Source organism: Drosophila persimilis, unplaced genomic scaffold (genome assembly GCF_003286085.1).
Source record: "Drosophila persimilis strain 14011-0111.01,24,50 unplaced genomic scaffold, DperRS2 tig00000002-arrow-pilon, whole genome shotgun sequence".
Classification (NCBI taxonomy): Eukaryota; Metazoa; Arthropoda; class Insecta; order Diptera; family Drosophilidae; genus Drosophila; species Drosophila persimilis.
In genome coordinates, this window is record NW_020825289.1 from 17420241 (window position 1) to 17437303 (window position 17063).

The 17063-nt window shown below is 45.5% G+C and overlaps 4 protein-coding genes across 8 annotated transcripts; 3 read left to right on the forward strand and 1 right to left on the reverse strand.

Moving 5' to 3' along the window:
* The first annotated feature begins 3387 nt into the window (after positions 1 to 3387).
* LOC6593183 (carbonic anhydrase 1) lies at positions 3388 to 4398 on the forward strand. Its single transcript, XM_002017862.2, has one exon. The coding sequence runs from the start codon at positions 3406 to 3408 to the stop codon at positions 4291 to 4293; it is 888 nt and encodes a 295-aa protein (XP_002017898.1). The 5' UTR covers positions 3388 to 3405; the 3' UTR covers positions 4294 to 4398.
* A 1651-nt stretch (positions 4399 to 6049) lies between these two features.
* LOC6593084 (immune-induced peptide 4) lies at positions 6050 to 6397 on the reverse strand. The gene is made up of 2 exons (XM_002017861.2): positions 6294 to 6397; positions 6050 to 6221 (listed from the first exon to the last, which is right to left on the reverse strand). The coding sequence occupies exons 1-2, from the start codon at positions 6367 to 6369 to the stop codon at positions 6169 to 6171; spliced, it is 129 nt and encodes a 42-aa protein (XP_002017897.1). The 5' UTR covers positions 6370 to 6397; the 3' UTR covers positions 6050 to 6168.
* Positions 6398 to 8114: 1717 nt separating this feature from the next.
* Positions 8115 to 8395, forward strand: LOC113565104 (immune-induced peptide 14). Its single transcript, XM_026985796.1, has 2 exons — positions 8115 to 8201; positions 8270 to 8395. Exons 1-2 carry the CDS (start codon positions 8135 to 8137, stop codon positions 8341 to 8343), a joined length of 141 nt encoding a protein of 46 aa, XP_026841597.1. The 5' UTR covers positions 8115 to 8134; the 3' UTR covers positions 8344 to 8395.
* Positions 8396 to 8757: 362 nt separating this feature from the next.
* On the forward strand, positions 8758 to 16961 carry LOC6593083 (inositol-pentakisphosphate 2-kinase). 5 transcript variants are annotated; one of them, XM_026986625.1, is made up of 10 exons: positions 8758 to 9012; positions 9084 to 9908; positions 10246 to 10398; positions 11301 to 11401; positions 13284 to 13586; positions 13651 to 13709; positions 14778 to 14924; positions 15632 to 16202; positions 16484 to 16695; positions 16765 to 16961. In XM_026986625.1, exons 2-10 carry the CDS (start codon positions 9554 to 9556, stop codon positions 16934 to 16936), a joined length of 2073 nt encoding a protein of 690 aa, XP_026842426.1. In that variant the 5' UTR covers positions 8758 to 9012; positions 9084 to 9553; the 3' UTR covers positions 16937 to 16961. The 5 variants fall into 5 exon arrangements, with proteins under 5 accessions (XP_026842426.1, XP_002017896.2, XP_026842427.1 ...); XM_002017860.2 differs by having other exon boundaries at positions 8758 to 8980; XM_026986626.1 differs by having other exon boundaries at positions 8758 to 8974.
* Positions 16962 to 17063: the final 102 nt, after the last annotated feature.

Below are 17063 nucleotides of genomic sequence, written 5' to 3' on the forward strand. Positions count from 1 at the left end.
AGAGATCCAGGCAGCCAGGGCAATGCAAATACAAGTTATAATAATTTCTTTTCAATTTCCAACGAAAAGTAAGCACTCAAGGAGATGACAGTCGGGGGTGGATGGCAGAAGGCCGCAGGTTCGTGGAGAAATGAGATGCATTTCGGATGAAGGAGATTTTGGGAGGGGTGGGGGTATTTGTCATTGGGTCTCATCGCTTCTGTGATTGTGCCGAAATTTGCATAATTCCAAGTAAACAAGCAATTCCAAGCGGCATTGCGCAAACGGAGGAGATTAATAACTCTTTGTATTACAAAATTGATATCATTTGCTCCTTCGCGGCCAATTCTAATAGAAACGAAGTATCTTCCCAAAGCAGAAAGAGGACCCGTGCTAAAATGAATATGATAAAAATTCCATACAAATGAGAAGGAGGTACGGAATAAATGCCACAGACCATCTAAGAGAACTCTAGCAAATGTTGGAATTTATTTTTTAATTTATTGGTTCATTATTAAGAACTGTACTTCCGATATCGCATTGGAACATCGCTGGAGCAGGAAAGCAAAGAATAAAAGTAGCGAACTTTTTGGCACCAACAAATCAGGCTTCACTCCCCGGACAAGTGTCCTTGGGTTTCTTCGTGCGAGTCGCGTTGCAAGTTTTCTGAAAATACATATTTGCACCGGAAACTGCAACAAAAGTTAGAGCGTGATAAATGCATTATTATGGCCTCACCTCATGGCAGTAATTAGTGTGATATCGCAGGAGAACAGAAGGAGGTTCATTCAGGAGTCTAGCAGGACCCTCTTGCTTCCGTTGCGCGTTTGACATTATTTTAGCGCTGACTCGTAACTACAATGAAATTATGACGGCCAACAAAAACACACAGTTTTAACTTGGAATATCCCCAACCAATAACCATCTAGTATTTTGGTGCTAGTTGAAAGGACGTGCTACGGGCGACAAAGCAGATCTCCGGATACACAGCAGTACAATAGATACAGATACAGGCCAGGCTCAGCGGATAGCAATCTTCTCCCACCGTCGAACGGCTATAGTCGTTGGACCATAGTACATTCAAAGAGGTATCGCCATTTGAAATCAAACAAGAAATCGATCGCGTTGCGAGGGCGAAGTGGAAAGTGGAACCCTTTTGGTTAGGACCAGGAGATTGGGGAGGCGCAGAAACTACTAGCGGCAACTTTTAACGGCATTCCCATCAGCGTAAGCGAACACAGAAGCCTCAATTTCTCCAAGGGAGTAATCTTCGCCAAGGGATCTCGCCGCGTAGGAGTGGGAGTCATGTTTGAACTGAGGTCACACAACGACGTGGGAGTCCAAGCAATCACAGCTTCAAAGTAATGGAATATACAATTCCCGCAGGAAAGCCATGGGCTAACTTTTGCACCATAATATTGCTAAAACAATACACATTTGCTGTAGCCACTTTCCAGCTTTACATTTATTCCAGCAACCAATCACTAAGTGTTTCAATGAAATCTGTACGTACGAGTAAAACAAAAAGCAAAATGAAAATAGTAATGAGCAGCCTACAATGGACTTGAATAAATGTCTATATTGAGTAACCAGAAACATCTCCTCATAAATTTCACATTCGATCTTCAACCGTGACCTCTCGGCGATAATATTTCGTTCAGTCAACAAATTTTAAATAGTCAAAACTGGAAAATCCTTCTGGTCTAATTTGGCTGGCAGTAGATGATTATTTTATAGACGACAAGCTCAAAATCCCAATGCAATTTCAGTTCTTTGGCTTTGAGCTCCCGTGAGGACGACTTGGCAACTTTTAATGGCCTCACTAATACATTTAAGACTGCACAAACACACGCACACAGAAGGTGGAGTGAGAGAGGGGATTTCCGGTACTGTATACAAATAATTACATGGCAAAATATTTACATTTTGGTTTTGGCTCAGGAATATGCAGAAAATAGGCCAGACTACGACTCCCGAACGGTGGATAGGTGGATGGGTAAGAGTGGTGCGGAGCGGAGCGGAGCGGTGCAGAGCGATGCTGGTTGTGCTGGGGCAGCAACTTTTTGGCCACTTCATATTTCATAAAAACATGCATTATGACTATTTTATGAAGCACGCGCCGAGAACTTTGGCATCCAGGATGCAGGACCAGCCACAGACCAGAGCACAACAGACCCAGACCCAGTCCCGGACCCGGACCCGGACTCGACTCGTTTCTCCTGTGTGCGTTACCCGTTTACGGGGATAGCTATTTATATAAGTTGCTATAGGCACAGCTGTGCATTCGAGTGTGTGTGTGTGTGTGTGATGCCTCTTGTTGGTCCCATAAAGTCCCATAAACCGACATCGTTGTCCCAGGCCTATCTGCTTTATGGCTCAGCGCTTTCAATGGATCCACCGTGCCCCAAACAAAGGACAAACCCATGAATTCCTGGCCATTGGGGTCGGGTCACAATTTCGTGTGGTCTGGAATGGCTCACTTCGGAGAAACAAAACTTCAAAGCCGGCGAACACACACCCCCATTCGCCCCAATCACAATCAGCCACACAAGCACTCATGGATAGTGGTAAGTGTGACCGTCAATAGCTGACCAAGCTCATGTCTACCTTGTTCGACCCACAATTGGTAATTAATAATTCGATCATTCTCTTATCTCAGGGTCTCCGGGTCCAGGTCTCCGAAACAGAGAACGAGTCGGAGCCCGGGCCGAAGTCAATTACAACTCGAATGGCGGAAATTTCATTTACATTCCACTTGTGACTCGCCTCAAATTCAATATTGGCATGCTTCACCTGACTCGCCTTGAGTGGCAGCAGCCCCCTCCTTTACCGATCAAAGTCCGGGTCGTCCCGATTAGATTATGCTCATGGCTTATTGCAGAGACCGGACTCTACCCATTCAAACGCCACGTCAGAACCCTGTTACGGCACTGGGCTCTTGTTGAGCAATTAGTTGATTGTGTGAATCAATGGCTGGAGCCATCTTATTAAGTGGACCAACTGGCTCCTATTTAAATTAACATGTTTGCCCATTCGGTGGCTTTTTGCTGCTGCAGCTGCAGTGAGCCCTGCTTATGAGCCCAGTTTCTGTATGTGTTTGAATGGAAATACCATTGGTAGTTGCTCATTTGGAAGACAGACATATCCTCTGCAAACATTGTAGATATGTACCACTCCTTAGCGATAGAGTTATTCCCTTATGGTGGTACTTTTGATTGCCTGCCTTAGGAAATGGGGTTAGCTTCATTATTCTAAAAACTATGTACACATTGCCTGCGTCTTACCTGTATCTGTGTAATATTTGCTATTCGTGATCATACTTCACTTGCCTTTTAACTTTAAACTTATTCGAAGCATTCTATTTTTTCGAAGCATTATATTTTTTATTTGTGAGATTCTTAAATCGAACATACCCACTTCATCAGGATGCTATCCCCGATTATCGACTTCTGGCTGCAGTTTATGCAGGGCTTCAACCTGGTGATGGACTATGTGCAGCATTCGGCGATCTTGAAGATATTGGTCAGCTGCATTATGTCCCTGGCGTTTCTCAACATCGTGAGAGCGGGCGGCCTCATGATCCGGAAGGTGGCTATGGCCATAGCCCCCAAGAAGCAGCAGCGGAAGCTGGCCCCACAGCCGACGCCCATTAACATTGTGCGGAGCATGGCGCGCAAAATGGAGCTGGGCAGCCTCCTGGACTGGAAACACTACGACGACATGCCCCTGGCCATGCTGCTGGAGAACAACGGCAGCACGGTGATCCTGCGCATCTGCTGCGAGCCATACTTGGTGCCCCAACTGAGCGGGGGCGACCTGCCGGGAGAGTACCACTTCGTGGAGGCATGCTTCAAGTGGGGCCCGCTGCGCGCCGAGCACTCAATAGACTCGATGAAGTTCTCGCTGGAGATGCAGGTGCTGCACCGCTGCAACCAGGACCACGACCCCTTCGAGTACGTGACGGTCTCCTATCTGTTTGTTATAATGGGGAATGGGAACGGCCCCCTAACCACGATCACCGAAAACCTTCGGTGCATCGCTCGTCCCGATTCGCAAATGGAACTGCCGGCCTTTGATCTTGCCTCCCTAATGAAGCCCTTCGACAGTAACTTCTACAGCTACGAGGGCACCTACGACAACGGTGCCCAGGTCCTACCCACCAAGTGGCTGATCTGCACCTACATCTTCGCCATCAGCTCGCAGCAAGTGTCCCAGTTCTCTACCCTCTGTGGTCGCGATGGCACCAGCATCCACTGCAACGCACGCAAGGAGCAGCCGCTGGGGAATCGCTCCGTCAATTTCCACATTTATTGACAAGCTTATCTCCTCGTACGAATACAAAATACTCATCGCAATCGTTAATTTTTTTCCCCAGAGGTGTTCCGTGTTTAAAAGATGGAATTTTATTAGTCTTCTACTCTCGAGGGTACGAGTAAATACATAAATACACGTAAATGTCGTTCTCTACTACATAGTTCAATAATTATTTAAGCATGGTTTCATACTTAAAACCTTTCTCCTTTCTCTGGAAGAGTGTATCACGTGCCTAAATCCTGTGCAATTCAAATCAATTCCAACATCAAACTTGAAAGTTCCATTTTTGCGATGCATGGAAATGCCTGAGAAGCAGTTGAGCATTTGATACCCTAATTTGCCCGACGTAAGCGTAAGTGCCTCCGTTCCGCCTCTGACCGTGCCTATTTCTGTGGCTCTGGCAGACATGGAGTATTTGACTGGCTGTCTGCGTACTCCACTGGGGCATCAGAACTTAGTCAAAGTGGAAAAAAAAAAAGTAAAAATGCTGACTGAGCACGAGCTCACCTGGAGAAATTGTTCGCTTTGTTTTCCTGCAGGGCAAAAATCACTGGAATGCCTTAGGGCTGGCAGTGGTAGAGCTCCAGCGACCCGGCCGTAGTAAAAATTGTCTAAATTAATTTTCAATAAACGCCTGCTGGGCAAAAAGGGAATCGAATACTGATTGGCTTAAAAGTTCCGCCAAAATACTCTCTACAGATATTCCCTTTGAAATCAGCCGTCATAGCCATCCGAAACCAACCGAAATGAGCGGAGCACAACGGGACGGACTCTGGAGCCGCTGGCGCAAGTCGGCAAATTCCTCAAACCATCCGGCAGACTGTGGTAGGGACCGGGAGAAGGCACCCCCTCCTGCCCACCCAATCGGTATTCATTTATTGACTGCCGGTCCAAAACAATGGCTGGGAGGGAGAGCTAGAGCTGCATACTAGCTGGCTCTCGGCTACTTCAAACACGGACAATAGGAAGCGGGCCCAGCGGTAAATCCAGGAATTCCTCCGGTGGAATATCAAAAGGATTATATTTTATTTGGTTGCTACACTTAAGAAATTACTTACCGCCAGCTGCCAGACCTTACCCTTACTCTGCCGCCTTGTCGCCGCTAGACTTTTTGAACTGTTAACCGGACGGAGGGAGCGTCGCGCTGCGGCAGCTTCTATTGCGATTTATTTCAGGCGTAAAACCAACCAAGGAAATATTTGCGGTAAAAGTTTAAAATAATTGTTGAAGTAACGAACCATATAGTGGCGGGGCAGGGGAGGTATGCTGGGTATGGTGTGGCGTGGCGCCACTATGACTCTGACGCCACACACAAAGCGGAACAATGGCAGAAGCTGTGGCCGAAACAGGACGACCGAATAGTTTTCACTTGGAAAATTGTTTAAGGTTTACCCCGTATCTTGTTCCCCGAGAAGCCAGTGTGTAGTGTATGTATAGCTGTTTTCGAATGGCTGCAGCTCCAGTCCCTGCCACAGAGCCGCTGGCTGTTCCGTCAGCAGTTTGCAAGTCAAACAATTAAAACGAGCTTTGAACAATTTCCATTTGGATGCGAATAACAAGTTCTGTGCGAGTACTCGACACATGTCCAGACGGGGTAGCAGGGCAATGTACCGGGTGTAAATATAAGCGACAAAGTCAAGGCAGGTGCGCATCAATCAATCTCTGAAATGTGATAACAGACCAGCTCTCGTTTCAGTAGAACTAACTATCTCAAAATGTACACTAGCTGCAAAAATATATCCATGAAAATGCACAATTCCTTTTGACAAGCATATTTATTTTCTCATTTCCTTGGCAATCCGTTTTTATTCATAAAAATCAACTCCGTCGGTCAACACAAACATTTGTAGTCCCTGTACGGTAACTCGGGATGTTCTAGCCGGTGCGAATGTACTGGACATTGTCCGTCTGGACCAGCACAGTTCCAGCTGCAAAAGGATGTGCGTATATTTATTTAAATGAAGTTTATTCAAAATTAGTCCTCCCATTCTCCTACTTACGCTTGGGAACGGGCTCGGCGTTGGCCAGGGCGGCGAGCATGGCCAGGAGCAGGGCAGCAGCTTGGAAGAATTTCATGTTGATTTGGTTTTGGTTTTCGGTACGACTGTGATACTGATGCCCCACTGACGATCGGCCCGATCTTTTATAGCTCAGCGGGCACCGACTGCAGAGTGTGCTCGTGCTGGTACTGGGAAATTCCCTCCTCCCAGATCGGGGGATTGCACAGGTTCAAAGAGCTTCTTATCTCTTAGGCGTCAGTCAGAGCTTCGCCTTCTGTTTTGTGCAATGCGATTCGTGTTAATCGAGAACCGGACCGGACTGGGTTTTCTACGCATTCTATTACTGCTGACTGTAATCTGAAAACGTACCTATGTACATACATACATGCATATTTATATATATACATACTTTCGAAAAACTAGTACTGTTTATAAACAGAGAATATTGTAAGGCTGTGAGAGATCTGTTTACAATCACGTTTGGTATTATCATATACAGAAATGATTGTGCAACTTAGAGGGACAATATTTCTCTAGAAAAGCTAGTAAAAGTCATTCATTGGAACACCATTAACAATTTATTTGATGGCAATAGTAAAAAGAAACACACCCATGTTAAAAATAAATATAACAAATATATAAAAAAATATTTTGAATAAAAACATAGTGAAATTAAATATAATTAATTAAATATACGCTTTAAAATAAATATATTATATTAAATTTGTGGGAAATGTATTTAATTTAAATATGAAAGCGCGGGCCCTGCCACGTTTCGCTGTGACACAGATTGTGGTTTCACGGATAAGAAATGAGGATGATAACTCAAGTAATAGTTTCGTCGATGGAGAATAATATCACGACATTGGAACTGATCTCCTACTATGACAATTGGATCTTCGCCTGAGGCACGGCTGAGATTTAAAAAAAATATATAAATAGATTTATATATATTCTTGCGTAAAAACATTCTCCTAGCAAATACGAACAACTGAAAAAAAATTTGAGCGAAATCGGCCGAGATGGGTTTCTATATGCATGAAATCCAATAAATTGTTCACTCCATTTTTATGTATAAGCATATTTAGATATGAAATATAGAGCGGATATTTTTTTATATTAATGTCAAAATGTAAGTTAAAACCAGGGAGCGCAAATAACACTTATGAATGCCAATTTTAACTAAATAAATCAATGTGAAGTAAATATGTTACGGTAACATACCCGTTATAATATTTCCACTATCGGGGAAAATATAATGCATAAATATTTAAGTCGAAGTATAAATATTCGGAGTTCAGGCCTTTTTTCTTTGAGTGCAGTTACCATATCGATTGAACGATCAATAGATAAGATGAAATCGATACTTCCGCATTGCTTTCAAATCTATTTTATAACTCAATGAATGTCCTATTTCGAAAAAAAGGTTTATTAAGAAGCGTTGATTATATAATAATATATGAATAATAAAGTGTTCACATTATGTGTTTTGGATACAAGACTTAAAATGAAATTTGGTGTAATTGGTACCAATAAAAAAATAGTTAGAGGGAACCCATTTGTGCTTGAAATTTGGTAACCTTTTAGATAGATAGATCTAATATACTTTGATCTGTATTGTGTTCCTCCACACATTGGCTACAATCGCATTATCAGTGCTATGGAGCACCCGATCATGACCCTGGGGAATTTTTATAGTAATGGAATTTCCGAACCGAATCGCATTCCCATCCGCACTCCCAACCCAACCAGTGCATTCGCAATCTCAGCACTGGCGGGTATATAAGAGTCGCGTCTCAGTGTCGGAACATCATTGTAGAACCAGATTGTACAGCTTAAACATGAACTGCCTGAAGATCTGCGGCTTTGTATTTGCTCTCATTGCGGCCCTCACGACGGCGGAGGCTGGTAAGTTATCGGAAACGTTGTTCTTAGATGGAATTGATTGCTTATCAATGCACCTTTCGTTTAATTAGCTACCCAAGTGCTGAATGCTGGCGGCCATACCCTCATCCAAACGGACCGTACTCAGTACATACGCAAAAACTAAACGGAACAAATGAAACAACGCAAATAAATAGTACTTAAATATGTGAAACATTCCAGCCCTGTTTTTTAATTGTTAGAAGAGTGCGCCAAGCAAGCGATGTTCACACTTGGTCTTGACGAAAAATACTTTGGTATTTCCTTTCAGTGGTGTGTACACACTGAACATGCAAGATCAACAGCTCTTCTCTTCTTTTCAAAAATTGAAAATTTTGAAAATTTCATGTTCAACGTTATATAAAAATCCAATAGTTGCAATTATTTAAATTAAGCCAATCAAGTAGGAAATTGATTCATCACTCTTATAAAGTTATGTGGGCATGGCTAAATCTTTTATATAGCTAGTAATATTCGACGGAAGATGAAAATCGGAATATGTAAAATAGAACTTGAATTCGTCAGTATATTTACGGTATATTTTTAAGATGAGGCGGTATGTTTCGGTATATTTCTGAGGGTCAGACGATAAATCCGCGATCACACTGTCCACAGCTGTTCGTCCCTTGTCTCTTTTCGAAATTTGCGCTATTTTTATTGAATAAACATTAAACAAAAAACAACCTAACTAAGGCCGACAGCTGGAGATCGAAGTCTGATTTCACTCGAATACCATTGACTGTGTCTGCTAAAGACAGGTGCGGGTGAGTCTTCCATCAGCTGAAGCCACGAAAAAGTGAGTGGCGCGTTTTTATAGAATTCTAAAGACGTACATATGTACATATGTATATTTGGCTTAATTTATAGTGTGAGAAGTGGACCTAGAAGCAACAAGGAGTTCCGAAATGGTCCCTTTACCTCAGACATATCCATAATTTGATCAGATTAATCGGCTAATCTTTGCCTGCGGAAGGCTAACCACAAATGACTGCCTATGGAATAACAACCAGAGCTGAAATAAACCGCTTAGGGGCCAATTCAATGGTTGTGGCTCTTCTGTTTTAAGCCGGCGACGACTTCTTGGCTGCTGCATCTTATCGCGGCGGTCAATAAATGTGCCCCAAAGGACAAACACAACAGTCACAGCTACAGCTAGAGTCAAAGCCACAGTCACAGCCACAGCCACAACAACTAAAGCAGTGGAAAAGCCGCAGAACTCAACCACAACAAGCCACAATCGGCAATCATCAACACTGGGGCGCCACAGACCGAGGAAGAAGAGGGCGCCGGTTGCATTTGGACAACGCCAACGAACCAGAAACACCCGCGCATAAGCCATGACAGCTGTGCCAGCCGCCCCTTCTGCTGCCCCAACAGCCCAGGCACCCGCCATGCACTGGCATCAGTCAGCTAAGACTCTGAACGCCCTGCTGGACCTGCCCGCGGAGATGGAACTGCGCCAAATTGAGTTGATCTATCGGGCGGAGGGTAATGCAAATTTGGTGCTTGCCTTGCCGCAATTTAAAAAAGTTTTACGTTTGCCAAAAATGATATCCAGCAGACAGCAGCCGCCGCCGCAGCAGCAGCAGCAGAAGCAGGCGGAGGGGGCAGAGGAGACGGAAGAGATTGTGCGGCCGGAAGAGCAGTCCGATCCAACTGCTGGAGCCCGAGCCCGGGCATCAACCGTAAAAGGTTCGTATGTATAGTATGTAAGAATACTTTTTATTGTTGGCTCCACGCTACTCTCACATTTCATTTTTTGTTGGACAGGAAATGGTTGCGTGCAACTTCAAACACCAAGGCAAGCTGCTGCTCCATCTCCTAGGGCCTTCTAGCCAGCCAATTTGTGTATTGTGCTTTGGGTATTGCCCGCTTGGCTGGATCTTCCCTTTCACTCCTTCCATCTGCCCATCTCTCCGGGAATCTCTCTATCTATTGTGCATCTTTTGGCCATTGCATCAAATGTGTTTATTTCATTTATCCACATTTCTCTTGTGTTCTCTCGGGCTCCTCCTCGACGCTCTTTCAGCTGGCGACTTGACAATGCCGGATTTTATGGCTTATATCGGGATAATGTGCCGTCTATTAGGAAATGAGTTTGTCTGCGGAGCGGATATTGTTGCCATACCAAAGGAAGACGATAGATTCTGGATAAACGAGCACATACGCGCCCACAGACCGGGTGAGTACTTTTACAGGCAAGTCGTGATAAATGGAACTAAGAAAGTTGCGAGAGAAATGGTATCGGAGAGTGATTATAGCATGGTCTCTAGCACGGGGCCAACTAAAAGTCGTTTCCACCCTATAAGATGTCAATTCTACAGGAAACTCTAATTTATTTGGAAATATAGCATCTACGTTTGTATATTGCCCTTATTATAATGTCATTTTAGAAGCTTAAAGCTTAGAATACTTAAAGAGTATCCACTGTTCTCTGTGTGTGTGTCTGCTGGTGTTTGCTCATTGTGGCAACAATTTTGTATTTGATCAGCTTTCGCTGCAGTGCATCGCATTGGCCTTTGTCGCTGTCCCTGCTTTCGTCCTGGCCGCTGTCCAAAGCCTTTTAGAGCCACTGCAATCAATCATAAACGAACAGTTTAGTGCTCCGTTCTGTCCCCTACCAGACCAGACCAGACCAGACCGGACCGAACCAGACCCGACCAGTCCCTTTCACTGACGTTTACGATGCACACACACACACACACAGATGGATGCTCCTTTGCTCCAGTTTCGTTTGCCATCTCTGGGGACTGATTAGTAGAGGCCGTCAGTGAGTGTGTGCTGGCCCAATAGTCGTGGCCATATATCAAAATTGGGCTTATGCCTAGCAGCTAGCAACAGGCTACACGTTGCACGCTGCACTAGCCAACAATTTATCATCCGCCGAAGTAGACGGCGGCAGCAGCAGCAGCAGCGGCAGTGGCGATGGAGGCACGAGGCAGTCTAACCCAGCGGCGTCTATATATCAATAATCGCCGTAACCGGAGCTTTAGTCGGATGCTGGCGCTTGCACTTTACATTCATTCAGCCGCCGCTTGCCTTCATCTTTCGCTTTATCCATTTTTTTCATCTTTTTCGTTGCAGTTGCGCGTCTGGATAAGGAATTTGTCGGACCATTCGGGCTGCTCCTGCCAGATGTGACCCAATTGCCTGCCACGCTCGACGTTTTACTTGGCAATTTACAGGTGAGTTGCCATCGTAGCTGCTCCCTGATGCTGATGCTGCTGTTCCGCTGTTTGGACGGAGGCGGACATGGAGATGGAGCCCAGCCCAGTCCCGTGTTGCTGCTGTCCAAATAAATTGTGTATTTTGTACAAGGACAATATTGGCATTTTTGGCCATATGTGCAGGACACGTTAGCTGCCGCCACACCCGCCGCTGCTACCGCCGCTGCCGTTGCGGTTACGTTTGCCTTTGTGCCTAGGTATCCCGACCATGCCCGAGCCAGAGCCCACTTTCAGTTACTAAACCATCGGCCATGCCGTGGACCCTGGCCAAGGCACATAAATCAACGGTTCTTTGTTTTGAATTAAAGTGGGCAACAGTGTAAACACTTTGTTGGTGTTACTTGCCATTGGTGTTGCTGTTTCTGTTGCTGGCCGAGAACCTTGCCGGAATGTCCAGGATGTCCACTGCCAATGCCACTAGCTGTTTCGTTTCGATTCGATTCGGTTTGGGGCTGTGCGGTTATAAAAGACGGAAAAATTGCTTTGAAAGTGCCGCCATAGCTGCAAGTTTTATGATGCTCTGCACCCCCAAAAAGCGGACCGAGAAGGGTAGCTCCGTTGACTCGTTCCCCATATCCGATTGAGTGCTCAACCATAAGCCCGGAGCTTTTTTACTGTCTTTGAGGGTATTCGGCCGGTCGATCTATTTCCTTTTTTTTTGAGCTTTCTCCATTTTTTTTTGTTGGCTATTTGTGAGCTTTTGCTTTCTCCGCTGGTCGGTCCATAATGAATTTATGGCTTTGGTGCCAAAGCATTGACCGAAATAAAATTGCAAGCAAAGGAAACAAACAACCAGCGAACCAGGAGGAAAAAAATAGAAAACTGCATATACATATAACGTGTGGCCATAACTAACGCCATATTGTTGGCGTACTACAGAGCGGTGGATCCGGATCACCCATGAGCCACGAGCCAGAAAAAAACCAAGGAGCCCGAATAAAAAAACCTCTTAATTGCGGCTTTAAATGTTAATTTTCAATTTCAAGCTGTGAACCGAGAACCGAGAATATCCCATCTGCCACCTGTACTACACAACACTTCATTCCATTCTACGCCCCTCCACTCCACTGTCCTTTACTCCATTCCGTGCCCGGCCCCACGGCTCCATAACTCATCATACAATCAGCGCAACAACTTTTGTTTTATGTCACAATGCCAACAACAACATTAAGAACAGCTACAACAACTCCAGGAGCGGCGATAACCTGACCCATCGTCCTACCTATAGCCCCATTCCCTGCCCATTCCCTGCCCATTCCCACTTATTCATGAAGTTTATATACCCTGTACTCGTGCATCCCAGGGAGTGTACTGCATTCGTGTGAATGGATGTAACAGGCTACAAGAATCGGTTATCCTCACATTGGATCCATCTCAGTCCGTCTGTATTCCTTAGCAAACGCTTCGATCGTGTGGACATTTAAGGACTGCTATGATGCCTAAGCAGATCAAGAATCCACGAGTCTTTTTCATCTGAAATTTTGTATATAACGTGAATATTACCCATCGAATGTATCTTGACCATACCTTGAATATATCTTCTGAATCTGAGTACCGGATATCGTATAGTCTCAAGGCTCGTCCTTAACTTGTCTACCTTTTTTTGTTGGGCTCGAGCTGCGCTTGTCGTTGCATTTTCAAGTCAAAATGGCATCAACGCCGGGGCAAAAGTTGGCGGTACACGGCAGGCATAATATTTCATGGCTGTACATGACGGAACGGGCACGGGCACGGGCACGGGCACGGGCACGGGCTACTTCCCTTTTACTCCATTTACTGCCGGAGCAGCACCAGAGGGCAGCAAAAAAGAGCAAATAAGCCAAGCAATATAATTTTGCAGGCAAAGGGCACAACAGGAGATGGCACAGGAGCAGCAGGAACCGGAGCAGGACCAACAGCAACGGCAAGGGCAGGAACAAGAGGTGTCCATCGTCTGGGCGATACATATGCCATCGAAATAAAACCCAAACAAGGCTGGCACCAGTTGGCAAGTGATGTCAACGATTTATTTGATTTAATGCCAGCCGGAGCAGAGACAATGCCAAAGAGGAGCAGGGGCGAGAAGGATCAGGAGGCAGTAGGAGTTGAGAAGGCGACCCAAGGCAAGTGCAGGTGTCGCTATTGTGGCATGCAGCTTTTAAAGGTGAGTCATCGGAAGTGGAGATAGGAGAGACGCCCTTAGTTTTTCAATCGATTCTTTCCGACAGCTACGCAACGGGAAAATCACACGATTGGGCGACTACTGTCCTCTAGAGTTATTCTCCGGGTATGTCATCGAATCTCCTGTGGGAAGCAGGGACCCAGGAGCAGGGAACAGCCGCTTCTTTGGCACGAACATTGAGTCATAAATTTCCATCTGCTCCATTTGCGTGTCCTGTCGTGCTTCATAATTCCAACACTTTCGGCTAGTGCCTGCTCCTTCCTGTCTGCTCCACCAAGTTCACTTTTTGTGTGCTCTGTATTCTTTTTCCTTTATTATATGCCAGGACCCTGACTGACCTCGGCCTCGTCCTGGCCTGAGCCAGGTCTGGTCCACTTAAACTGCAATCCCAATCCGAAACCAGTCTCCGCTCCCCTCATTCGTTTATTTGCGGCCCGCTGTTTCAAGTCATGCGTGCATCCGTGCACAAAATTCAATTTGCTTGCGCTTTCATTCCGGTTTACCGCCTGCTACGCCTCCGCTTCCCACTTGCCACTTTCCACACCTCCCCTTCCATTTCTATAGCGAAAGCTTTACCATCCACCATTGCAACCTCCTTTATGGCCCCACGAAAATTGTTGCCGTTCCTTTTGCTCCTCTTTTGTCTGCCAGCATCTTTTATATATCCCATATGTACATACATGCATGCATAAGTTTTAATAGTATTATGCATATGAACAGGCCGGTGCGTGCCGCAACTATAGTGGCAACTCGTGAAACCACAGTTCCTTCTAAAGAGTAAATAAATACGAAAGTGCTACCACAGTTAAATTAAACATTCATCTTAGATTGGATAGCATTTTACGTACTAGTATATTCGATTTGATTTATTTCGGATAACCGCATAGATAAATCAAGACTCCCATTCAATATCCCTTCATAGTCCATAAATCAACTAACAAAATGCTTAAACTAATAAAATCGTCTATTCATGAATTAATGCAAATGTTGACTCAAGTGTGAGCTCGATTCGTGACGTACATATTTGATGAATTACTGGCTTATAGTCGAAACAAATATGCTTTAGCAAGACTTACTCTTGAATCCTTAGAGTTATGATTCGCACCGTACGCGGATAAACGGCTTTTCATGCTGTGATCTGTTTTCATTGTTTTTCCTCCATATTCTTTTTAGCGTACCCAGTCGTATGCTTGATGCCCTGCATGCACTTCTCGCCTGCCCGCAAAATAATTTACGTGTGTTTCAGGACGGCAATTTAATTTATGGCGATCACGCGAATTCGATTTCCTTCGATGAATTGCACTCGCGTGTCTTTCCCGGGTAAGTCAGCCCCATCCTGAGTGATGAGAATGCCAAGGGAAATTGATGGGCAGAGAGAATGACAACTCTCGCATGACAGGCAGAAGAAATGTACGTGTTCCTATACGCCGACAAGTCAAAGGTCACATTTAACACTCATAAAATAAAAGTCTGCTCGAATTGCAAAGATAGGTCTCCTTTGGTGGCTTTCCTCGGATTATCCTTTCAAATTTCCATTCATTTCGACGCAGCATATCTTCTTGAAAAATATTTTATCTTTTCATATAATTACATTCTCTTTGGCTTATTCCCTGCCCGTTGACATTAATTTCCATAACAAGAGCTAGCCAGAGAAGAAAAGTCTTCCAAAATTCGGCGAATTCGCAAATATTCAATAAATAATGCAGAAAGCAAAAGCCAAACACAAATTCTCGAGTGCCAAATGCCGAAATTGCCGTTGCCCTACTCCTGGTTGCATTCTCATTCCCCCGACTAGCCTAGCCTCCCAGCTTTTTCTCACTTATTCCCCAAACTTCTATCTTCCTGCCGTTCTCTGTGGCTGCGTCGTCTCAACACCTTTTGGCACAACGTTGACAACGACCACACAAAATGGGAACGGGAATGCGCATTGAAAATTCAAACAAACAAAATTGTACCAATGGCAACGCCAACACGAACGCCATCGCCATCGCCATTGCCATCGCCATAAAATCTCTGAAATTCTCCAGTGAAATTATGGTGCTTATAAAACATTTGCTGGTAGCCTGCCTGCTCAGGGAATACAGCGGTGGGGTGAGTGCAGCGCATAGCTGCGACCGGGACCGCAGTGGCAGCCAGAGTCAAAGCCAGAGTCGCGTTTCAATTGGGGAAATGGAGACAAAAGCTGGAGCTGTTGTAGCTGCTGGAATTGGCGCCGCTAATGTTGCCAGGGCGGAGGATGCCGATGCCGAGAAGTGGCATGCTGACTCTGTCAATGCTGGTCAATCCTCCAGGAGGACAAGAGCAGCTGCTGAAAAACCAACGACCCAAAGGTACACACAGCCAACCCAAATAGAAGTGGAAACAACTGCAGGAGCAGTAAGCCAACAACAGTGCGGCAATGTGTTGGCAGTGGCAACTCAAACGGAAACAAAAACGGAAGCGGAAACACAGCCAACCCCGAGTACAAGTCGGAATGAGAACCAGAATCAGAATGAAAATGAGAATCAACGTGAAGAACAAATCAACAAAGCGGAAATATTTCGCTTACCAAAAAATTGTGTGTTGCAAAAAATTTTGAATTTGCAATTGCTGGTAAAGGTAAGCTAGCCCCCGCTCGGTCCCCGTTCAGTGCCCCCTCAGTCCCCGCAGTACGGTTGCCGCTGACTGTCTGCCCCGCCTCTTGTTTATTTTCATAGCCGACCATGGCAGATAACCGGAGTCTCAGTTGGCTTTTTCTCATGGCTTTTGCCATTTGACAGGCAAGAGGGGCGGCAGGCGAGGCCCGTACTGAAGTGGACTCGAAAAGGCGGCTAAATGGCCCGTGGAGCAAGTGGCAGCCAAGTGGCTTAGCGGAAGGTAACGTTTCTTGGCATTTGCAGCACCACTTCGATTATATGTGGCGAGCCAACTACGCCCGGCACTCGCGGCCCACGTATGACGCGCTCAGAGGACTGCTGGCCCTGCCGGGCACCGATGAACTCCAGCCGGAGCAGGCGTACTTGCTGGGAGCCACGGCCTTGGACTGCTCGATTATGTTGACGTTCCAGGAAGTGAAAATCGACTGCGAGTCGGATGGAGGCGCTGACCAGGAGTAAGTATCATCCGCACAGTGGAGCGGTTTCTGGTAATCGTAATACAATTCCCAATCCTTTTGCCGCAGCTCGCGTAGCCTTAGAGCTGAACTGCTGCAGCCGTGGCTCGTCTCCCTGCTGGGTCATCACTTTCTAACGAAGCTCTCTGTGCTGGATTTGGATCCGAAGCCCGATAGTCACTTTCATAAATTCATAGAGCAGACATGTGAAATTGAAAAGTGCTGCCGAGCATTAAATTAATTAATAAAGTTTGCTCACAACTAAAAGCCGCACGCATTGACTGTCGAGCGCACATAACTGTGCTACAGTTTGCCGTGCTACATCAATTTAGTCCTTTTTTTCCGCTGCTTTCCGTGCTCTTTTTCGA